The sequence below is a fragment of the Schistocerca americana genome, chromosome X (genome assembly GCF_021461395.2).
Source record: "Schistocerca americana isolate TAMUIC-IGC-003095 chromosome X, iqSchAmer2.1, whole genome shotgun sequence".
Taxonomy (NCBI): Eukaryota; Metazoa; Arthropoda; class Insecta; order Orthoptera; family Acrididae; genus Schistocerca; species Schistocerca americana.
Genome location: NC_060130.1, coordinates 846941410 through 846966822, shown reverse-complemented (window position 1 = coordinate 846966822; position 25413 = coordinate 846941410). Strand labels below are relative to the sequence as shown.

The window sequence follows — 25413 nt, the reverse complement described above, 5'->3', positions numbered from 1 at the left end:
GTCCCTTCCACCCTCAGCTGAATGTGAGGACTGAGTGTGTTCACTGTACCACCAGTAAAATATTAAGTTGTTATTTGAATAGCTACCACAATGACAGAGATTTATCTATCCTATGATGTAGCCACAACAAACTCTAAAATGCATGACTGTGTTGGGCTATTGCCATATGAAGTGGCATACAGCAGGAAGATGTCATCACCTTCCAAAGTTATTAAAACTAAAACATGAAAAAATGGGGAATTGGAAGTGGATGAAGAAGGCAAATTAATGAAGTCCTAAAGAGGTAGGAAAAGCTGGGGAAACATACTATCATTACCTGCAAAGAAAACAAAAGATAAAAAGAGAAGGAAGGAGACAGAAGCTAGTGTGCAGGATATATACAAGGTGCTGTATGCACTCAGGTTGTGCTAAAGAGAACTGAGTTTTATGAGGTATATAGAACAGCTCTGTAATAAAACACGTTAAGACTATAAGAGCATCCTAGTTTAAAGAAGATACTTTAACTTGTTAGTGCTGGGTAATTTATCTTTCATTTGTTGCTAACACTTCTTGCAATGGGATTGGTAGATGATATGGTGAGTAATTATAATAGGGGCATGCTATGGTAACAGGGTGAACTGTGTAATGATGGACCATACACATCCAGCCTTGAGAAAGGGGGGTGGTAGTGTGGAACAGATGTCTTTCCCCATACAGCATTATTATTGTGACAACTATAATGAATATGACATAGCCCTCATTGTATTGGCCAGAAAAAACATTGGATGTGTTGCCTACTCAGAACCCAACCCATTTAAATAACAACCTAAAAACAAACCACCTCCACTCACTGGATCCACTGATATATGCACAAAAACATGACATTAACACTGAGCAAATGTTCCTGCACCATGATGAGCAACACAACAAGTTTATGATCAGGGATGTTTCTGATACCATTATGGTTCCGGCCCTTTGTGTAAGTTACATCTACTTCAAGTGGAAAACCACCCGAGCTATCGAGCTTCCAGTGCACCAGTTACCAACGGACTGGACTAACCACAGAAATTAATGTTTAGTTTAACTAATAGCCAATGAACCACATGGTTTATGCTAAGTATTAGATATTCTCAGATGCTCGACAATGTTCATTGTGCAAAACTGTACCAGGGTGTGTATGTGATGCAGAACAGTATCATATTCATCAGCTGTTAACTTCAAGGTAAAGACCACCGCAGTGCCAAATGAAACATTCAGTTACTTTGTAAGGATTTTGCCCACAGTAGCTGCAGGCACCTGCCTGAGCTAGAGGCTGTATAAAGACAAGTTGGTGCCTTTGCACTGTACGGTCAGCTGCTGGGTGGCCACCTTCTGCTGGTGACCACCTACCTGGTGGGTCACGTGTTGGAGGCTTGGCTGCCCAGCCTCACTGTTGCTCTCCACCGATTCCTATGAGACCACACTGTTGCAGATCACTGCACGCATACACCTTCAATTTCAGCCATACTGATAAATATTGTCCTTCCTTGTGTGATACAGTGATACAATGAAACCACGAAGCAGTCAGGCTGCCAAGGGCTCCACCTGCCACACACTGACAGCGGCACGCAGCAGCATCACCATTCAGTGACTATAATAGACTGCTAGTTCAAATGTTCAGCGTAATGGGTCTGAGTAAGATATTTAAATTGTTCAGATATTACTTATTAAAATCCAGTTGGACGTGTCTAATGATCCAAAAAAGATAAGCGAGGACAAAACTGAATGTCCTTCCAACTGACAGGACAAGTGTAGAGTACAGTTTTCTGATAGAAATTGTGATATGTTTCTTCCTAATTTTCAAGGAAAGTAGAAATCTACAATTTTGGTGGTCTGTGGGTATGAAGCTACAGACATCAGATGATGGAATTAACTGTGCTTTGTCTTACTGCAATAATTTAATTTGAGAAAATGACTATTTATGTTCTGATTTGACACTGTTTTTAATTTACCCAAATCATACCAGCAGTACTGAAAATGATTTTAAATATAGGGGAAAAGGCATCTATCATGGGAGAGTTTGCTAATGTGAAACAGCTAGATTCTGACTACAGCTAAGTGCTCAGCTCCATTGGAAAGTATCAGAACTTGGTTCTGACAGTGCCTGAGGTGACCAGGGCAGGGGGGGGGGGGGGGGCGGGGGCAGTGACACTAAGACAATTAGGGAGCTGGACATTGTTGAGAATCCTTGATTTTAAAGGTGTTGAATTCCATGTTTTTCGAGTGTGCATGTTTGTAGGGCTCCAATATCTGAAGCTGAGTAGCTGTTACAACAATATTCACATGATTATTATATTCTTCACAAAGTACTCTCTTCCATTTGATACAGTGCACTACCCTTAAAAGTGAGCAGAGTAACATGACAGTATTGCGTATTAGGTCTCACTATCTCATATCAAGATAACTTCAGCTTGCCACACTTGGAGTTGGATTCAGACCCATATTTTTACTAAGTAGTTTGACAATTTTGTGAAATTTGTGAAGCCATCTGGTGGTAATCCTGCTGTGTGAATACTTGATGGGTATCCAATCACATTTGTGCAATAGACAAAGCAACAGAAAACTGTGTCCACATTATGTGTTTATCACGGCATTCCTCTCATAAAATTGAGCCTCTTGTGTGAAATTCAAGGGATTGCTTAAAACAAATTACCCCCAAAAAATAAAATTCTGGTGGGCAAATAACCCAGATCAAGTAGTAACATCTCCAATTACAAAGCAACCTACTTGAGAGGAGTAATAATTGAAAATGCCTTAAACAGCCTCTGGAAAACAAGACTCTTACCGTGTAACAGGCATATACTTGTAAGCAATAACTTTGCAGTACAACAGGAGTTTGACCTACATGATGAAAGCAATGGAGTAAATGTGAGTCCCAATGCTATCCGGCCAGCTCCCAAAATCAACAAGCCACATCAGTAACTACCAGTTCTAGTAAAATCAGCATGCTTTGAATCTGCTAAGTAGCTAACATTGTTTCCGCACAGAGAACACGTGAAACAATTCAAAGAAAAGATATCTGTAGCTGAATCAAAGGAGACAGAAGTGAAAGCTTTGCTCTTGAATAAGAATAAAGGAAAAACACAGGAAACATAATCTTCCCGTCATTCAAAGTCTGTCCAAATTTAATTGAGGATGATGCTTTAGATGTGCACGTGCAGCTGAAGAAGAAGACGCTGAATGCATACTCTGCAGTGGTCATTTCTTTGAAGACTAATATAGAGAAATGGGCACAGTGCATTGAATGCTATCCATGGGCTCCTAAAGAACATTTACTGAAAAAAAGAGATTTTGCACATCCTGATTGCATTTCTTTTGCACAATAAATGTGGAGAATTTTGGAGAGATAGTAAGGAAGAGAATATTATCATTCTATGATTTGCCTGTTCATATAATGGTCAATGTTAAGCATTTTCTATGACTGTGTCATATTAAAACGTTTCTATTTTGATTCAAATGGAATTGTTTGTGCTTTTTTCATACTTACATGTATTAAGTTGCACACATTTAATAAGCAAAATTTAAAATACAATAACTACATGTACATTTCCAACTGACAAACATCCAATCATATCAAATATTTTAACATAAAGTGGAGTAATGTGAGAAGAGGAAAGTTTCATGTCAGGGATGCGGTTAGTATGTCTACCCACCATTAAAATCAATTACCTGCCTCATCCTATGAGGCAGGGAGGTGGTCAGCCTCTGACAATATGTCTCACTGTCCACAAGACTCTCTCGAGTATCTAGCACTACGTCCCACAGTTGGTAAGGAGTGTGTGGGGCCAGTGTATGTTCATGAGACCATTTTGTTCACAGATTTTCAATGAGATCCACGCACATTGTCCAAACAGTCCACTCAATCAGGCAGATGTCAGCCTATTGTGAACACCACAGCTGAATGATTCGACTCTTGTGAACTGGTGAGTGGTTCTACTGGAACTGGATTACTTCACTGGGATAGCACATCCTCACCCTTCACATCATAGTACGTTTCATGATATGCACATACTGATCTGTGTTGAAATTACCATACATTTGATGAAGTATCCCTCCCCCATCTGACGACATCCATCACCAGCACGAGACTATGATGTGACCAACATATGAATGTTGCACCATGCATTGTGGGCTGTAACATGCTCCCTATGGCCTGTAGACCATCGCCAGGCACTCAATCACTGAGTTAAATATTAACTTAACTGAAAAGATGATGTGGTGCCAGTAACACTCTACATTCAATTCAACAAAGAGAAGCCTATAAAGTTTGTGATCATCAGAGAAGGTCTATTTATTAATGGCCCTATGGACTTCGAGGTCAGCATCCTTAACTGGTTGTAAATGGTTCGCAAGCATCCACAGAAATTGACCTCATTCTTGAGTTGCAAGAAGTTTAAAAATAATCATTCCGTACAGGTGTTCACTAAAACTTTGTCTTAGGTGTTGACACCTCTCCTAAGCCCGACTCTCAAAGCCGACCATTGCACCCATTTCGCATCACCGATTTATCCATTTCTGGACACTGCATGGTTGAATACCACACCTGGCTGCCGCTTCAAGTGCACAGAAACCATCATACTGGATGGGTGATGAGACACTGTCTTTCATGGCCTGCATATGCTGAGAATGACTGTCATATACCTGTCTGTGGTGCAGTGTTAAACAGATAAACGTAAGTGTTATAATTTATATATAAAACAATATGTGGTAATCATACACAATCAGAGAAAATAAAAAAGTTCTATAAGTAAAATTTTTACAATAAGAAGGGAACACATCCACTGCTAAAACGGTGTTAAATGTTGTGCTGCCACCTCTGCCAAACAACTGCATTATTACTGGTGCATAAGGTACCCGAGCCTATCAAGACAGGCAAACACTTTTGTTTTGTTGATTGTAAGTATTTATAATACTATAAGAAACTGTGATTATCACCTAGCAGGGCAAATGCACAAGATGCTAACAACATTCCCTATCACAAGGGGTTCACACTGTTTAACAAACTTCCAAAGTATATAAAAAGTTCAAAGGGAAGCTGCTCTTAAGAACCTTGAAGTAGTATTTTACTAGTTAGTGCTTTTATAACATTTCAGAACTTCTCTTAGTGAAATAGATTATCTTCACTTGCACAATATTATTTATAAGTAATTGACACATACTGTGTTTTTGTAATTGATCCCGTACAGTTATGAGATGAATTGTAGTAATGCCCACAATCCATAACAAATGTTGCACACTATGTGATCAGAAGTATCCAGACACCTGGCTGAAAATAACTTACAAGTTTGTGGCATGCTGCGTCGGTAATGCTGGAATTCAGTATCGTGTTGCCTCACCCTTAGCCTTGATGACAGCTTCCACTCTCGCAGGCATACGTTCAATCAGGTGCTGGAAGATTTCTTGGGAAATGGCAGCCCATTCTTCACCCAGTGCTGCACTGATGTCAGTCAGTAAGGCCTGGCATGAATTCAGCGTTCCAAAACATCCCAAAGGTGTTCTATAGGATTCAGGCCAGGACTCTGTGAAGGCCAGTCCATAACAGGGATGTTATTGTCATATAACCTCTCTGCCACAGACCATGCATTATGAACAGGTACGCGATCGTGTTGAAAGATGCAATGACCATCCCCGAATTGCTCTTCAACAGAGGGAAGCAAGAAGGTGCTTAAAACATCAATGCAGCCCTGTGCCGTGATAGTGCCATGCAAATCAACAAGGTGCGCAAGCCCCCTCCATGAAAAACATGACGACACCGTAACACCACAGCCTCCGGATTTTACTGTTGGCACTATACACGCTGGCAGATGACGTTCACTGGGCATTCGTCATACCCACATCCTGCCATCAGAACACCACATTGCATACCATGATTCCTCACTCCACACAACATTTTTTCCATTGTTCAATCGTCCAATGTTTACGCTACTTACACCAAGCGAGGCGTCGTCTGGCATTTACTGGCGTGATGCGTGGCTTATGAGCTGCCACTCGACCAAGAATTCCAAGTTTTCTCACCTCCCACCTAACTGTCATAGTACTTGCAGTGGATTCTGATGCAGTCTGGAATTCCTCTTCAACTGTCAGCGGTCTCTGTCAGTCAACAGACGAGGTCAGCCTGTATTCTTTTGTGCAGTACATGTCCCTTCACATTTCCACTTCGCTATCACATCGGAAACAGTGGAGCTAGAGATGTTTAGGAGTGTGGAAATCTTGCATACAGACATATGACACAAGTGACACCCAATCATCTGACCACGTTCGAAGTCCGTAAGTTCCGCGGAGCACCACATTCTGCTCCCTCACGATGTCTAATGACTAATGATGTTGCAGATATCGAGTACCTGACAGTAGGTGACAGCAAAATGCACCTAATATGAAAAACATTTGTTTTTGGGGGTGTCCAGATACTTTTGATCACATAGTTTATTTATCTATGGAGAATAAATAAGTAAATTATTTCTTGTATTTTATAAGGAGCAAGTTACCTGTATTGGGCCACAAGCAATGCCAACAATTGATCTTCCTTGAAGGGATGTCACAAGCATTGGTTCAAGAATACTTGTTCCATTCGTCTCCTCAACTTGACCATAATCATTTCTTCCCCAACCATATACTTCTCCCTCATCTGTCAATGCTAATACATGACCTGCACCAACAGCCAGTGACATCACACGTTTCCCTAAAAAATGGAATGCAAGGGCTTTTAACATAGTCTCTAGACATCATTTCAAAATGCAATAATACCAAGAGAATAAACTTAGTTATAAATAACAAAAACAGTGATTGACACACAGAAAACAAATCTAACTTCTACAAATAAGAATCACAGGTAATTTCTTGTGACAAGTGCATTCAGACTGGATGAAATAAACTTATCTACAACCCAGTTTAGTGATTTTGGTGGTATCACATGGAAGTTTCATGAAAAGGCCTACTCAACAATTTATATCCACACTCCAACCAATAACACTTACTTCTCAATATTGTAATTATATGCAGGTACATCACTACTTATCAAATAGGTGAGCAGCAGACAGGACCATACAAATCACAACAAATTGGCCACACAAACAAACCACCAGAATGAATTTTTTGGTCTGCAGCAGTGTGCACATTACTGTGAAACATTCTGACAGGATAAAAAGCTATGTCAGTTTGAGATCTGACTCACTCGTAAAATGCTACCTTTCATGGCCAATGTTCTTACCAACTGAGCTATCCACAGAGAATACACAACCTGCCTTCACAACTCAATTCCAACAATACCTCTTGCCTACTTTCCAAGATTCACAGTAACTCTTCTGCGTACTTTTTGTACCGATAAGTTTCTCAATAAAAATTCTTTCATATAATAGAAGATGATGCCCAAAAGGAACTTTTTTAGTTTTATTTCAAATTTAACTTTGCTGTATGGTATGTATTTCATATTATTGGGTAAGAAACATGCTTTTGATGGCAACTTTATTTGCACTTTCTGAGCTAAAGTTAGTTTTTAAAGGTCACATTTTCTGCTAGTACTTTAATTATGGACATCATTATTCCTTCTGCTCTCTAATGGATTATTTACAACAAATTTTATGAGATAAAATATATACAGTGATTCCTCACTGAAATATCCAGCTCCTTCTTGAGTTTTGCACAAGACAATTGTGGATAACCACCATATATTATTTTTACAGCACAGTTTAGAGTAATAAAAATGTTCTTTCTTAAACATTATTTATAGCCCCACACAACATTACTGAATGAAAATAAGCAGAGTATGTTAACTTTCTTGCTTCTCTCTAAGACTTCTGATGACATGTAGTACAAACATTGCTGAAGTAATTGGTTCGAAAAGTTGTAATTTTTTCTTAACTTAAATCCTCATTAATATATACAAACAACATATTTGAAAGTTTTGTCTAACTTCCAAACTCTTGCTCATGTTTCAAATTTATCACTGGCACTACAGCCTTTTGATTCTCTCTCTCTCTCTCTCTCTCTCTCTCTCTCTCTCTCTCTCTCTCTCTGAGAGAAAAGCATTTGCAGGAAACCAGTAAATCATTCCTTTAAACTCACTGTTGTTATATATCAACTGTGATTGATTATAATAATTGTGTAATCTGCAGAGAGAACTAACATAATTCTATCTGATGTGTATTAAATGAAAAGTTGTTTGCATGTATCAAAAACAACATCTGAACTCAAATGAAATGACACGGTCCCAGAGACCTTTCAAGTCTCAACATCTATGATGTATATATGCAGACAGAAGTGACAAATGAAAAAGGAGACCCGGGTTCGAATCCCGGCTTCGGTACAAATTTGCATTTGTTGTTTCAGTCTGCATGTGTACAACATTTGAACTAACGTCAAACATTGTGGAACACCATTAATGATTTCTCCCAAAAAGAGAAACAGCCTCTGAAGGCAGCTGCTGGCTTATATGACAACATTTTGCACTCTCCCTGTTATGTATGACATGTGCAATTTGTTAGTTACACAATCAATTCCATACAACAACACTGTTCACTGGAGTTTAATCTCTGAAAAAAATTGCACTGACTTAGTAATGTATTATGCATTTCAGAAAAGATAATACTTACATACGTGATGTCTGCTCTTTCACGCATGTCCGAAAGAGCAGACAACAGTATGATCCTGCAGCCACTATGAATCAACATACCAAGGAAATAAAGACATTAGCTGCCAGTGGGCATTGATTTATGTCAACGGAGCACATAGAAAATTTGTGCTGGACTGGGATTCGAACCCAGGTTTTCAACTTACCTCATTGATATATATCAATGCCCAATGGCAGCTAATGTCTTTAAGTCCTTTGTGTCTTGATTCATAGAGGCTACAGCATCAAAATGGTATCTGTTCTTTGGGACATGTCCAAAAGGACAAATGCCACAAATATAATTAAGGTGATGATAGCCAATGATTTCTTCAATGCAGATGCACACCAAGCTCGAACTCTCACAAGAATCAGCGAGCTGCTGCGAGTAATGAGGCTAATGAGCAGGGGCACTACATCAGTAGTGTGTCGTATAAAATGAGCATTTGGGTCTGACAGGAGGCATGCTAGGATAGTCCGTGTGGTCGTGGTGACCACTGTGTTGGGATGGTGTAGTGGTCAGCGCATCTGCCTAGTAAGCAGGACACCCAGTCCAGCACAAATTTTCAACTTGCCACATTGAAATAAATTAATGCCCACTGGCAGCTAATGCCTTTACAAGTCCTTTGTATCTTGAAGATGATAACTGTTACATGACATCAACTCTTCAGTATTTTATTGGAAATGCTGTCAAATTTGAATGAGCTTTTATTTTTTTAGGTTGCTTATTATTTAATTAATTTCAATTGGGAAGTGGATGAGAGTAACAGATTATTAAATTTTATGGATGTTGCTTTCTCGATTTGTGTGCTGAATTTCTTTCTTGTACTGTCTTGTCTTTATTTAAAAAAGGACTATTATAAATACATTATACATATGAATTACCATCTGTACCCTTTCAATTCAGATCAATAGAGATGTTATTTTGTTCGTCAGTCTGTTGTCCTCTCTCATTTCACTATTGTCAATACAGAATTAACATTATCATTTGCATTATTATGTCAAGAGATAATGTGCACACTTATAGATTTTTTAATATTTTTTCCTAATTGGTTTTAGAGGTCCTTTCAAAACTCCAGTAGCAGCTTCACTTTTACAGTCTAACTTATAAATTTCCTTTTTCCTTTAGCAAGATACAAGTATGTATCTCACTAGCAATTCACTGTTTTTTTAATTTTTAATTACTCGCTTTGTAAACAAACTGGAAAAGCTATTTTCAAATATTGCCACAAAATTACCACAGAATATTTTAAATCTGAAACAATGAATTTAATCATAGTAACTTTTTGCAAGTTATTTTGAACTTTTCTGCCCAAAATCATTAATTTTTTGCTATCTTACTACCAAAAGACTGTCCCAATATTGTATAACAATGGGCTATTTATCCTAAGTAGCCATGCATCTTCATGATCTGACAGCAGAGTGGTAGATAACAGGCAAAGGCCTACAAATACATAATCAAAAGTTCTATAGAGAGCCTCAATACTATTATCAACACTTTTCATTTATACACAAGACAGAAGCAAACAATAGACCATAAGCAGCAACCTTTATGTAACAAAATCCACAAATGAAATGTTAGTATCGCCTGCAACCTTCCCACCCATCTGGTCTAACACAGTTTTATTTGATCCCAGGTAAGATATTTTCCTTCAAATGCAATTTTTTTTAATTTAGCTGCATTTCAATTCTTTTAGCAGAAAGAAAGTAAATGATAAAGTCAGGAATTTAAGAATATGTGAACTAATAATATATCATCTGGCTGAAATTTCAAGAAGTATTTAAAATTTAGAATCACATAAATAACTGAACAACACAACACAATTAGGAAATCATTGATACAATGTACAAAGAGCAACAAACAAAATGTAACTGTCACAGGTACATGATCACTTGGCTGAACATACCTTTCAGTGCCTCCACAATTTTTGGAAAGCGAATATGTTCTTCTGAGGCATGTCCCAGACGATAAGTGTCACCTTTTCCCCAAGAGTAAACTGCTCCACTTCTGGTAAGTGCAAGACTACACTGTGCACCACAACAAACTTTAACAACATCAACATCTTGAAGCTTGTCAACAAGCTTTGGAAGCTTTGAGCCATCACTCCCACCACGCCCTAAATGAATATAATATAAAATGTAAAAATGATGTTTTCTACTTATACAGCACTTTTTAAATTATTCTCCTGTAATTACAATTTGATTCAGTCTTATCTAGTATGTACAGACCCAATTTTCCATAATCACCATCACCCCAGGAAAACACCAGGCCATTGTCCGTAACAGCAAGTGTTTGTGCATCTCCACTGCCACACGCAACATCAACAACATAATGACCTGAAATAATGGACGTATTTATAACAGCCAGCAGTTTATTTAGGTTTCATTTCAAAAACAGAATCTAAAGTGGTTACACATGCAGGCATCAAATAATGCGAAAAAACTTCATTCACGCTATACACAATTATTATGAGAATAAACCCACCATACAAATTAAGTGCTGGGTGATGAACACCTACACAAAAAGTAGATGTCTTTAATATTCAAAGATATGTTGGTCTTCAAGAAACACAGTACCATACTCAATATTTCTGATGCTACAACAGAACTAACTTTAGTAAAACGTAAACGGTTTAGAACTGGGAAACTGCAAATGCTGGAGTAAGAAGATGGCCTGTATGAAAGCTTACAGAGGACACTCAAAAATCAGATGCAGTGAAAAGGACAAGACAATCAAGGAGATGATGATGATTGGTTTGTGGGGTCCTCATCTGTGCAGTCATCAGCACCTGTACAAAGTCCCAATGAGTAGTCAGGTGTGAGGTAAGGGGGGGGGGGGGGGGGGGGGGAGATGAGTAGAGGTGATGGTGGTAGGAGTACGAGTAAGAGGAGGATGAGGAGGAGAAAGATAGAAGAAAAAAAATGGAGGGATAAAAGACCTAATAGCACTGCTGTCTCCTGTCCGAATGTCTATTTATGCCTGCTCTCTCAACAAACCCTCCTTGAGATCATACAGTCATACTTATTACCATCTCCTCTCCTATAATCTCTGTAGTGGTCCTCCAACTTCTATCCTACATCACAACTTTAGGTATTACATATTTCAGTTAGAAAGAGAGAGAGAGAGAATTAGTGTATGAAAGGCAAGATGGAAGGTTGGTGTTTAATTTCCATTCCTGGGGGAACAAGCTACCACCACCTGCCTTAATCTCTTGTAGATTTGGGGTCTATTTTTCAACCACATAATATGAGGTGCATTATCTCATTGATTTATGTTCAGATTTAGTACTTATGGCTGCAACAACTCAGGGGGAACATTTTGTGGTTGAAACACTAGCTACAGTGCAGTTCTCCCACTTGCCAGCGACTGGCAGGGGCATAATATTAATGTGCTTACAAAAAACGACCACAAAATATTCCCAATTTTGTCTGGTGCATTTAGTCACTTTCCCAGTTGGTGGGCAAGCATACTGTTGCCCACTGCTCTCATTCTGTGAAGCTTTCTCATCAAGAATGTGAAAGCAGTTTTCTGAAATATGAAGTTGATGGGCATGAAATAAACACACTTCAGTCACATTACTGCCATTCTGCCAAAATACAGGCCTGTTGTTGTTAGTGGTCTATGATGCTGTAAGGTGTTGCCATTTATGTACATGCATTCTGGTAAGTGAAATGTTCAAATAATATCACAGTACACAACATGTAGCCAGTAACTTTTGTGCCGAGATGTTATATGAAGTAATATGTGCATTGTCTGTGCTGCATCACACAGTCATACATACTGCTTCACATTCTTCCACTTGATGTCATGGTTTGAACAACTTGCTTTTAAGTTGTGTTTAATTATGGAGCATCTGGCATAGCTGCATTAATTAAACAAACATTCCTTCTTTTTATGGTATCTTTTTTGATAATGAGTTAAATCAGCATAATTTCTGTCGTAGTGAAATGGCTGAACAGTAACTAGGTAGAAAGCCTACAAATTCTGAAAAAACAGTGTTGAAATTTTGATTTGCGTGTTTCTGATGATGGTGGTGATGCACATGTCAAAGATATATTGATTCATCCTGGTCTTCAGACCTGGTAGTGCATTTCTGATTAAATTTATAAAGTGTACAAATTCAACAGTAGAATTACACTCCAATGATTATCCTGCTGATAAACATGAAGTGACTGCAGTTGATAATGTGCCTGCAGATTCTTTGTATAGTTTTTATACTAAGTCAAACAGTGATTCTGAGTCTGATGGCACAGCTCCGACACAGGGACAATATAATTTCAACAAATGTAGAGGAAAAGTGAAACATTCAATACCTATAACTACGTATTTTTTAATGTTAAGCTGAATAAAGTGTTAAATGATTCAGGGAAACCATTAAAATGAAATTCTGGATGGTAGCACGGTAATTTTAACCACAGCCCTTGTGAATGTGAGTTTAATGTCTCAGTCACTCTGCCACCTCACTTGGTAATTATTGCATGCGGTAATGGAAATGGAGTCAGTATTGCCAACCTATAAGAAGAGATCTGTGCATGGTTAGATGAAAGTGAAAAATCATACTTAGGACAGGAAATACACTGGTCTATTAGAAGAATATTAATTGGGTATAAGGATGCCTCCATCATTTGCAGAACTACATCTTAGTAATGGTGCTGCCCCCTCATGACAAAACTATAGTAGATAGGACTGCCTGGAACCTAGACTTTCCCTGAAGGCAGACATCGCTACCCCAGGCCTTCAACTACACTGCTTTGAGGGTTTTCAACTGTAACAGTCATGTGAGTTTCTCTTCGTACGTTTTAAGTTCTAGTTCAATGTAGTTATGGTAAATTTAAAAAGGTTTTGTGAATTATTAAAAAAAGACACTGGCTTGGTTTTCTTTCTTTGTGAAAATCTGATACTCAGTTTTGACAATATTAAAAAAAAAGGATAGGCTGCTGCTTTCAGCCAAAAGGCCTTCATCTGAATTAGACAAAACACACACACACACACACACACACACACACACACACACACAATGACCACTGTCTCTGGCTGCCAAGCCCAGACTGCAAGCAACAGCTCATGATGGGAGAAGCAGACTGGGTGGTGTAGGAAAGGAGGGGGCTGGGGCGGGGCAAGGGGGTTGGAGGGGGGATGGATGGATCGCAGGGTAGGAGCAGGGGATGGTAAAGTACTACTTATGGGAGCATAGAGGGATGAGGTGGTGAGAGGGAAGGGCAGCTGGGTGCAGTCAGGAGGTTAGAATTAGGGGGGGGGATGTGGGGGGGCGGAGGTGGGGGGGGGGGGGGGGGGGGCAGAAAGGTGAGACGTAAAAAGAGTGTGAGTGTTGTAATAGCACTTGAATTATGTAACCATTACGGCAGCTCACCTGAACCTCTTGATACCACCAATATTCTACTGTGTTTCTGTAAAGTAGTTAACATGTTTCTGAGACAACATTCAGATTTGATTTCATTAATGTAGAGGTACTTTGATACATCGATATGTTTATATTGCAATGATATTATTCTTATGTGTATTCTTTCTTTTGTCACTATGATCTTTGACGTACTTGTAACTCTTGATTTTTGGGCGCGCAAGCAGTTTGTTAGAGAGTCGGACCTTGAGAAAGCCAAGTCTTGGATGTCGTGTTGGAAAGACGCATATTGTAGTTATGCTTATACAATGTGAGGAAGATGTTTTCAAGTATGTTTTGTATTGTGAAGTGATGTTTAGTGTGTTACGTGATATTGCAACAAAAGCAATAAAAAGGAAGTGTAACTTAAATTCGGAGTGCTGATTACTTTTTACATCACCTTTGTCCTGCAAAAGTGTAACCTTCAAGAATGGTTTGTGAAACACATCTATAAAACTTGTGTAGTACCGAAGTGGGAATAGAGAAAAGGATAGGTGGATGAGGGACAGTACTAATGAAGGATGGGACCAGGTTAGTTACAGGAACATAGTATATATTGCAGGGAGAATTCCCACCTGCACAATTTCGAAAACCTGGTGTTGGTATGAAGGATTCAGGTGGCACATATGGGACGGTCTTGCATCTAGGTCTATTATAGGAATGAAAGCCATCAGACAAGGGATTGGGAACAGTGGCTGAGTAGGGATGGATGAAGATATTGTGTAAGTTGGGAGAGTGGCAGGGGTGGAAAACGTAGTGGGTAGAACATCCCTCAATCCAGGGCACAATGAGAGGTAGTCAGAACTGTGGTGGAGAATGTGATTCAGTTGCTCCAGTCATGGGTTGTCCTGAGTCACAGTGGGAATTCTCCTCTGTGGCCAGACAGTGGAACTTTCAAAGATAGTGTGTGACTGGATAGGTAAGGCACGGGAGACTGAATCTGTACATGGTTAGGAGGGTAATTGCAGTCTGTCAGAACCTCAGTGAGAGAGACCCCTGGTAAATTTTGACAAGGATAGCTCATCACTACAGATGTGATGGTCACGGGTGGCTAGGCTGTGTGGAAAGGTCTTCTTGGTATAGAATGGGTGGCAGCTGTTGAAGTGCAGATATTGTTGGTGGTTGGTAAGTTTGATATGGATGGAGGTACTGATGTAGCCATTTTTGAGGTGAAGGTCATCATTGAGGAAAGTGGCTTGTTGGATTGGGGACAAGGCGAAGTAAATAGGGGAGAAGGTGTTGAGGTTCTGGAGGAAAGCAGATAGGCTGTCTGCACTCTCAATCCACGTTATGAAGATTTCATCAACAAATCTGAACCAGGTGACAGGTTTGGGATTCTGGGTAGTTATGAAGGATTCCTCTATATGGCCCATGAATTGGTTGGCATTGGATGGTACCATGACGGTCCCCATTGTCGTAACCCACATTCGGTTGTTGGTTTAAAAGAGGGGGAAGGGACCAAACTACGAGGTAATTGGTCCCTTGTTCCTAATAAAACAATGCCACAATTGTGAGAATAAAACAGACGAGACAATATAACACAAAACGGAAAGAAAGGAAAGACCACAAGAATGAAGGGAAGGCAACAAACACTAAAAGCAACAAAAGAAGACAAGAAAACAACAGAGAGATGCAAGAAACAGTTAGAAGAGAGTAAAACAAAGAAGCAGATTACAGTGGCTGGCCAACCACGAAAGTAAAAAGAAAAGCCAGCCACCCTGCAACACATTAAAACCTCCACCCTAAAAATACTAGGGTGGAGGACGCAGAGGGACAAAGGACATGTGCTAAAACTCAGATTGAATGATAAAACCCACCCTCACGGATGAAACGTAAAACCAAATCAGCTAATGAGGAATTGTCTGCTAAAATCAATGATAACGAGTCTGGCAACCAGAGATGAAGTCACAGGGCAGCCAAAGAAGGAAAGAACAGAATAATATGGGCCACTATCAACCACGCGCCCACTGACACTGAGGTGAGTCTTCATGGTGCAGGAGGTAGCCATGGATCGCCCAGGCATTGCCAATGCGGAGCCGGCAGAGAACCACGGAGTCCCTGCGAGAGGCCCTCATTGAGGACTTCCACACATTCGTGGTCCCCTTAATGGCTCGCAGTTTGTTGTGTGTACTGAGATTTTGCCATTCCGTCTCCCAAAGCTGAAAAACCTTGTGGAGTAATAATGAACGCAGGTCAGTTGCGGGGATGCCCATCTCCAGAAGTGGTTTCCGGGTAACCTGTTTGGCCAGCCTGTCAGAAAGTTCATTTCCTGACATTCCGACATGACCAGGGGTCCAGACGAACACCACTGAACTACTGGCCAATTCCAGGGCATAGACGGACTCTTGTATGGACGTTACCAAAGGATGAGGAGGGTAGCATTCGTCAATAGTTTTCAAACTGCTGAAGGAGTCAGCACATAAAAGAAAAGACTTCCCCGGGCATTAACAGAGATACTGTAGTGCACGAGAAATGGCCACCAGTTCTGCAGTGAATACACTGCAGCCATCGGGTAAGGAATGCTGTTCAATATGGCTGCCATGAACATAGGCAAAGCCAATGTGACCACCAGCCATCAAACAGTCAGTGTAAACCACTTCAGAGCCCCGGAACATGTCAAGAATCGAGAGGAAGTGACAGCGGAGAGCCGCAGGGTTAACGGAGGCCTTAGGGCCACGTGAAAGGTCCAGACGAAGATGCAGCAGAGGTGTAAACCATGGAGGCGTACGTGAACGGACCTCAAGTAGAGATGGTAAAGGAAAGGACTCCAGCTCAGAGAGAAGGGACCGCACGCACACCGTAATCGTTAGCCCCAACCTGGGACGCCGATGCGGGAGATGGACGGTCGCGAGTGGAAAAGGTAGATGATGATGATTATTATTAGTGTTTGAGGGCGCACAACTGGAAAAGGTAGACAGTAATTTGGATGCTCAGGAGAGATACAAATGTGTGCAACATAACTGGCAAGCAATTGTGCACGTCTGACTGCAATGGAGGGACACCAGCCTCCACCAGTATGCTGGTCACTGGACTCGTCCTGAAAGCTCCTGTCGCTAGTCGAACCACGCAGTGGTGCACAGGATCGAGTAAATGCAATACTGAGGGCTCTGCCGAACCACAAACCACACTCCCATAATCAATTCGGGATTGGACAAGGGCTCTGTAGAGCCGCAGCAGCGTAGAGTGATCTGCTCCCCAATGGGTGTTGCTCTAGCAGTGGAGGGCATTGAAGTGCTGCTAGCACTTCTGCTCAAGCTGAGAAAGATGAGGAAGCCAAGTCAATCAAGAGTTGAAAACCAATCCTAAGAGTTGATATGTCTTCACTACAGTGAGTGGATCATCATGAAGGTAAAGTTCTGAGTCCGGATGAATGGTACGATGCCAACAGAAGTACATGACACATGATGTTGCGGCTGAAAACTGGAAGCCATGGGCTAGGGCCCATGACAGCGCGTTGTGGATGGCTCCCTGTAGGCAATGCTCAGCAACACCAGTACTGGAGCAGCAGTACGAAATGCAGAAGTCGTCTGCATACTGAGAAGGTGAGATGGAGGGCCCGACAGCTGCTACTAGACCATTAATGGCCACTAAAAATAGAGAGACACTCAATACAGAGCCCTGCGAGACTACATTCTGCTGGATATGGATGGAAGTATGGGAGGCACCAACTTGGACATGGAAAGTACGAAGTGACAGTAAGTTTTGGATAAAAATCGGGAGCAAGTCCCGGAGGCCCCACTCATACAATGTGGCAAGGATATGATGTCACCAGGTCACGTTGTATGCTTTACATCAGTCAAAAAAGACGGGAACCAGATGTTGCCGTCTGGAAAAGGCTGTTCAGATGGCAGACTTGAGGGACACAAGATTATCAGTGGTAGAGCGACCCTGGCGGAAGCCACCCTGACATGGAGCCAGTAGGCCACGTGACTCCAGGACTCAACGCAACCACTGACATACCATACATTCCAGCAGCTTACAAAGAACGTTGGTGAGGCTGATGGGCTGATAGTTATCTACATCAAGCGGGTTTTTACCAGGTTTGAGCACGAGAATGATGGAGCTCTCCCACCATTGCAATGGAAAGATGCCATCGCACCAGATCCGGTTGAAGATGACTAGATGTCACTTGTAGTCAGATGAGAGATGTTTAATTATCTGGCTGTGGGTCCAATCAGGACCAGGAGCTGTGTTGGGGCAATGTGCAAGGGAACTGAGGAGTTCCCATTCTGTAAATGGGGCGTCATAGGATTCACTGTGGCATGTAGTGAACGAGAGGGCTTTCCCTTCCAGCTGCCATTTGAGAGTGCGATATGCTGGGGGTAATTCTCCAATGCAGAGGTTTGAGCAAAGTGTTCAGCAAAGTGATCAGCAATCACATTTGCATTGGTAGATAACATGCCATTTATGGTAACACCGGAAACACCTGTTGGGGTCTGGTACCCGAAAACATGTTTGATCCAATATTCCTTAACTGCTTCAGCGACTTCCGGCGACCACCAAGGGTCTGCCTGACACCTCAGGCCCCCTAAAGAGTGAGGGATAATGTTTTCTGCCGCAGAAAGAATCGTTGTAGTCACCTGCTCAACCATGATATCGATGTTACTGTGTGGGGGAGATTCAGTGGTGACAGCAGAGGTGAAAGTTTCCCAGTCCACCTTGTTTAAAGCCCATCTGGGTAGGCATCCATGAGTCTGACATTGGGGCAGTGACAGGAAGATGGGGAAGTGGTCACTACCACACAGGTCGTCATGTGCTCTCCAGTGGATAGATGGGAGAAGTCCTGGGCTGCAAATTGATAAATCAGTGGCCGAGTGACTACCTCGAGCCACACTGAAATGTGTGGCTGCTCCAGTATTTAAAAGGCAGAGGTCAAACTAAGACAGTAAAGTTTCGACATCTCTGCCTCAGCGAGTAAGCACAGTGCCACCCCACAAGGGGTTACGGATGTTAAATCTCCCAAAAGTAGGAAAGGTTTAGGGAGTTGATCAATCAGTGCAGTAAATACCATCAGGGGTACTGTACCATCTGGAGGAAGATATACATTGCAGACAGTTATTTCCTGCATCATCTTTATTCTGACAGCCACAGCATCAAGAGGGGTTTGAAGGGGCACAGGTTCACTAGACTGAGTTTAGGACATAAACGCAAACTCCACCTGACACTCAATTATAGTCGCTATGGTTCCTGTATTATCCCTTATAGCTACAGAGGGCAGGGATCCGCATTGCTGGGAACCAGGTTTCCTGGAGGGCAATGCAGACAGCAGGTGTGAAGCTTAACAGTTGCCATAGCTCAGCCAGGCGGTGGAAAAAACATCCGCAATTCCACTGGAGGATGACATCATGAGGCTGGGAAGCCATGGAACATTCAATGAGGCAGTTTACACCTTAGGGTCACCTGCTGCCACCAACTTACTGCCTGAGCAGTCTATATCCATTGTGTCTGAGGGTCTGGCGAGATCTAGGTCCTCCAATCAGCTGCTTTTGTGCTCTTCAGCCACTGGTAGGTGTCATCTTTCCCACTAACAGAAACCTGGGAAGGGAGTGACACAAGGGACCCCTTCCTAGCGAGAGAAGCTGAAGAAGACTTGTGCTTCTCCAGCTTAGAAGTGGGGACGGATGTCCCCGATGGTTGGGAGAGGGGGGGGGGGGGGGGGGGGTAACGGGGGTAAGGTGTTGCTCCCGAAGTAGGTGGTGCGTTCCTCCCATGGCATGGCCAGGGAGGGGACCGATTTTGGGTCATACTTCTGTGCATTGAATTGAGCTCGTGAACGCTTAGAGACTGCTGGTGTTTCACCACCAGCAAGAGATGATGGACTACACTTCATGACGTGTTATCCGTCCTGATGCCACACACTCCAACCAGGGACCCTCCCCATGGGCGCCACCCAGCCACAGCAAAGGTCACCTGGCAGGATGGCCCTTGCCGGTAGTCCCGATGCCAGAGGTGGATGGGCATCTACCCCTTGGCATACATGGGAGGTTAACGGCGCAGGCATCAGCAGAGCAATCCCTGTGTGGTCAGGGGGGTACAAGTAACAGGGTACACGGCGTCCCCACCACAACGGACTGGCTACCGTGCTGGATGTCAGGTGCAAAGAAGTCCATGGTCATCGTTGACGCAGAAAGTGATAGTGCATGGTGGGAAATGCTCCCAAAAAGGTGTCCTCACCCAAGAAATGGAGAATGAGTGGGACTGAAATGTGATGACAAGAAAGTGGACTAAAGATCTCAATGCACGATGCACGCAATGCACCACATAAGGAGCCCTTCCCCAATTGGCTCACTCTTCAGGAAAATTTTGAAGAATGGATGTCAAACCTGACAGGGAACCATCACATAAAGGCCGAAAGATTTGAGACTCCATTTAGTCGCCTCTTACAACAGGCAGGGATACCTCGGGTCTATTATAACCCCTGGACCCGCAGGGGGCAACCCACATTTGGTTGTAGGCGATGCCATCAAAGGAGAAGTAATTGTGGGTGAGGATGTAGTTGGTCATGGGGACCAGGACTGAGGTTGTAGGTTTGGAATTCGTCAGTCCTTGGGAAAGGTAGTTTTCAATACCGGCAAGGCCATGGGCATTACGGATGTTAGTGTAAAGGGAGGTGGCATCAGAAGCAATGGGCAAGGCACTGTGTAGTAAAGGAACAGGAACTGTGGAGAGTCTGTGGAGGAAATGGTTGGTATCTTTTGTATAGCAGGGTAGGTTGTGGGTAATAGGCTGAAGGTGTTGGTCTATGAGAACAGGACATAGTAACTCGCCACCATAGGGCATTGTGGGTGGTTAGGTTTATGGACTTTACGAAGCATTGTAGAAGGTAGGGGTGCAGGGAGTGGTATGGATGAACAGAGAGAGAGAGAGAGAGAGAGAGAGAGAGAGAGAAAGAGAGGTTTGGGATGCACCTAAGGATTTGAGGAGAGACTGGAGATCCTGCTGGATTTCTGGAATGGGTTCACTGTGGTAGGGTTTGTTGGTGCACAAATCTGACAGCCCTCTTGGCCTCACCTTTTTTTAGTCACTGTACTTCACCCACCTATCCGTTTCCCTGTTCCCATTGTAGCACTTCACAGCCTCTCCCTTCCACCTACACATCCAGAGTCTTTTTACTTCTCTCCTTTTGCCCCCCCCTACCCCCCCTCCGCTCACCCGCCACCATCCACCCTCTGTCTAACTTCCCGACTGCACCCAGCTAGCCCTACTCTCTCCCCACCTCATCCCCAAATGCTTCCACAAGCAGCACTTTACCATCCCCCACCCCCATCCTGCTATCCCTCCCCCTGCCCATCCCAGCCTCCTCTGTACCCCCACCACCCAGATTGCTTCCTCCATCATGTGCTGTTGCTCACAGTCTGGCCTCCACAGCCAGAGACAGTGGTCATTGTGTGAGTTGTGTTTTGTGTGTGTGTGTGTGTGTGTGTGTGTGTGTGTGTGTGTGTGACACACAACTCAGAAGGCCTTTTGCCCAAAAGCTTACTTGTTTAGAGGTCTTTTTGCTGTGCCTGTCTGCGACTCAAAATCTCCACTAGATAGTGTGTAGTAATTTAACCTTTTTCATAATACTCTCATATTCCATCATGGATTTTCCATTGTTTGATATTCAGTTTTCCTGTTGATTCTTCCAACTACACAGTAACAACAGCAGTTGTCAATACGCAGTAAGAAAGGAAGACAAAAATAGAACAGAAATTTTCCACAAATGCTTCTTTCAGCTAGCCTTCTTACAGTACAAAATGCAAAGTTAACAATGACAGTGAATAAACTAACTGTTCCTTAAAGAGGATATCCTGTCACACAATTATGTATGATACAGCAAACCACAGTTGGCAGTAAAATGGAGAGACAATTTAGCAGTCTCCAGTCATACTGGCAACAACTGTTGTATTTTTAATCAGTCTTACATCTTTCAATACTAATGAAAATCCAAAGACGTTGCTTGTGTAATTACACCCATTTTACAGTGATGTGCAGAAGGTAATGGTTACCATATCCCATGAGCCAGCAAGGAGTGACTGATTAGTTTTCTGAATAACATTTCCAGACTTAATGGCCACTAACTGTTTACTGTAGAGACTTCTTCACATGTTATATAGGCTGTAAACTGTTTACAAGTTGGGACATGCCATCTTCCCATGGCTTTTGAAAATTAGAAGAGAGATTGTAACAGTCACTTTCATAACTTGCCTCCTGCTGCTGCAACCTGACTGGGTCCAGTTTTAAGGTCTTTTCTTGCCTTACTATTTTCACTGCCCTGTAAACAGCTTAAAGTCATTCAGCTTCCACTTGTATCAAATTATCTGAATGCATGATTGTGTGATGTTTCCTTCGCCCACCATCCTCTCCCCCCTTTACTCCTTCCCTTTAGGTTCAACTGAATATAATAGATATCAGATGATATTCTGAGACTTCAATATTTTTGTATGTGCTGAACAACTTCCCATTTGATGTACTCAATATAATTTTATTTTAAGCTAATTATGGAAAAACAATGATACTTTTTGATTCCAGTATTAACCTAATATGTTATTACTATCAACCATTTCAAATTCCAGTGTATGTTCAAAAAGAGGTGAACACACAACTTGATATATCATAAATACACTGCTGGGAAAAAAAAACAAAATTAGTACACCCGGAAAGATGACATCAATTTTGATCTGATGGTGGCATATGCCACCATGAGTTTAGTAGTTGTACTAATAATGGTTTCAACGTTGTCTGCCAACAGATAGTGCAGCGGCATAATTACCAGAGTGCCATCTGTGTCTAACCTTTAACAGGAAATTCTCACAGCCAAAAGGCTCAGTGTGGTGCAAATGTGTGAAGCAACCAGGCAACAATGCCACAGAGATGCACTCATGCTTCCTACAACCAACTGAGTGAGTTTGATAGAGGTCCAAGAGTGGCCTTCCAAATGGTGGGATGCTTCTTTCAGAGAATCACTGGACAAGTTGGACACATTGCATCAGCTGTGCACCAATGCTCGTATGAGTGGTCATGTGAACATTATCACTTCCATAGATGAGGTTCCGGATGTCCACATAGCACAGATGTCTGCCACAATCATTGTACTGTAATGCTAGCAGTGACAGATCATACTGCTCCACACCAAACTGGTGGCATCAGAGGATCACTTGGAAGATGGAATGGCATGCCATTGTCTTCAGCAATGAAAGCAGATTCTGCTTCCATGCAAGTGATAGTCATTTGCACGTGCAATGCAGACATGGTGAGTACTGTCTTGTAGAGTGTATTTTTCCAAGACACACTGGCACTCCCAGGCCTTATGGTCTGGGGTGCAATAAGCTACAATTCTCACCTTTGGTGTTTCTGGAGGGGATGTCAACCAACAATCGGTACATGCAGAATGATGTTTGACATTGTTTTGCCATTCTTGCAACGGGAAGGTACACAGTACTTTCAATAGGATAACGCTCAGTCAAACACTGCCCGTGAAACTCAATGAGCTCTTCAAGGTGTGCTGGAACTTCCCTGCCCAGCATGATCTCTGTACTTGTCTCTATTCGACCACATGTGGGATATGATGGGATAAGAAGAGACTTGCACAACTCATCAACCAACAACTATTACAGAACTATGTGAACAGGGTTGAGCAGGCATGGTATAATGCATCTTTGCAGTTGACTGGATGCCAGAGTCAGCACCTGCACTGCTGTCAGGTAAGGCTGCATAATGTACTAATATGGTCGACATCTGGTACCTTAGAAACACTTGTGCTGTTGATCTGTAAATGTAATCATTTCATGTACTTCATATGCACTGATGGAACAATAAATCTTGAATGAATTGTAAACCTCTATCAGGGTGTACTAATTTTTTCCAGCAGTGTATTATTGCAAAAGTCCTCTAGATAATCTTTGACAACATTGACAGCATTGACCAATAGCATTCTACCTTTAAGGCCAGCTACTAATGTTGGTACATTCTGGTCTTCACAGCTACCGTGGCCAAGTCGACCATAATTTCCCCTTCCCCATGTGTACAGTTCACCAGCAACAGTAATGGCAGCACTGAAATAACACAAAGTTTCATTAATAAAGCAATTAACAAAACTGAATATCACAATGATTAATGACAATTAATATTTTTATATTCTTAAAGTAGTATAATAAATAACAGCTTAAAGGTTGTTGACATATGAATTGAAACACTTTCCCTGTTATCACTCAATTTTTAGGTCCTGTAAGTTTTTTGATGCCTGAAAATGAGCGAAGCAACCATTCAATATCAGGGGTACAAGTTCCAGCAGTTCTACAAAAAGTTACAATCTGCCAGCCACTTTACCTTGATGTTACATCAACTAAACAAGAAATATGATGTGTATTCATAATTCAGGATGTCTTATTTTTCAACATACACCCATAAGTTATTTAAGCATTTGTCACAGCGTACAACAAGTACTTTCCTAGTGGCAGAGACCAGCCTCTTGTTTTTGCTTGTTTTAAAATCTGGAATATATAGTGGGTGGGAAACGCCATGTAACCTAGGCTTAAACTCTAAAAAGACTCTGTTGAGGAAAAAAGTGAGTGTCTGTTGCACACATGACTTTCTAATAGTAATTCAAATCAAATATTAAAACTAAATGGCATTTAATCTGACAACTAAAGTACAAATTTTATGTTACGACCAATCCGTCAGTAGTTTTGGTGACTGAATTAATTTCACCTGTTACAGTTAAAACTAACTAGTGAACCTTGCAACTACACTCTTCATTATGTTCAAAGAAATCCTTTTATAAAATTAATTGTAACGTCAATGTGTTGTTCAGACAAATTCTGTATACACTCTTTATACAACATTGAAGCTAGACTGCTATGTTTCAAATATTTGCATATCACTTTAAAATAATCACTCTTCCATTAACATACCTTATATGTCTGAGGATACAAAATGTTTATTTTAGATCATTTCAGAAACTAGTTTATTCCAGCCTAAAAACTAGTTCTTGAAATTAAAGTAATTTTTGAAAGATAATTGGTATTGAGCTTGTAAGATATGCCATTTTTCACTTTTCATCATCTAACACACATTCTTATAAGCCAAATAAGCTTATACCCATTTGAATTGACCTTCTTCACTAACATATGCTTCAGCCCTGTTTCAGGATACATCAACTAAACATTTTATAGGTAACATCTCAATCAGTTTAAAGTTTCTCACATATCACTAGAATAATTTTGATCCTGTCACAAGCCTCCCTTACAACTGATGCTAGGAATTATATTCCCACATCCTGTTGTTCCTGGTTTCCATTTTGTATGACTGACTTGGATTGAGACTCATTAACTGTGTAGACTGCTATGTATTTATGTCACTCCACACATCACAATCTTCAGGTACAAACAGCAAATTTTGCTTCTACGTGTTTCC

The 25413-nt window shown here is 41.5% G+C and overlaps 1 protein-coding gene across 1 annotated transcript in view; it reads right to left on the bottom strand.

The window, feature by feature from the left end:
- LOC124556600 (E3 ubiquitin-protein ligase HERC2) overlaps nt 1-25413 on the bottom strand; it is an 832907-nt gene that overhangs the window by 680506 nt on the left and 126988 nt on the right. Inside the window, exons 13-16 of the mRNA XM_047130567.1 lie at nt 23938-24053; nt 10850-10957; nt 10528-10737; nt 6504-6697 (exon numbers count right to left, since the gene is read on the bottom strand). Coding sequence (XP_046986523.1) covers nt 6504-6697; nt 10528-10737; nt 10850-10957; nt 23938-24053 — 628 coding nt within the window. The remainder of the gene's footprint in view (nt 1-6503; nt 6698-10527; nt 10738-10849; nt 10958-23937; nt 24054-25413) is intronic.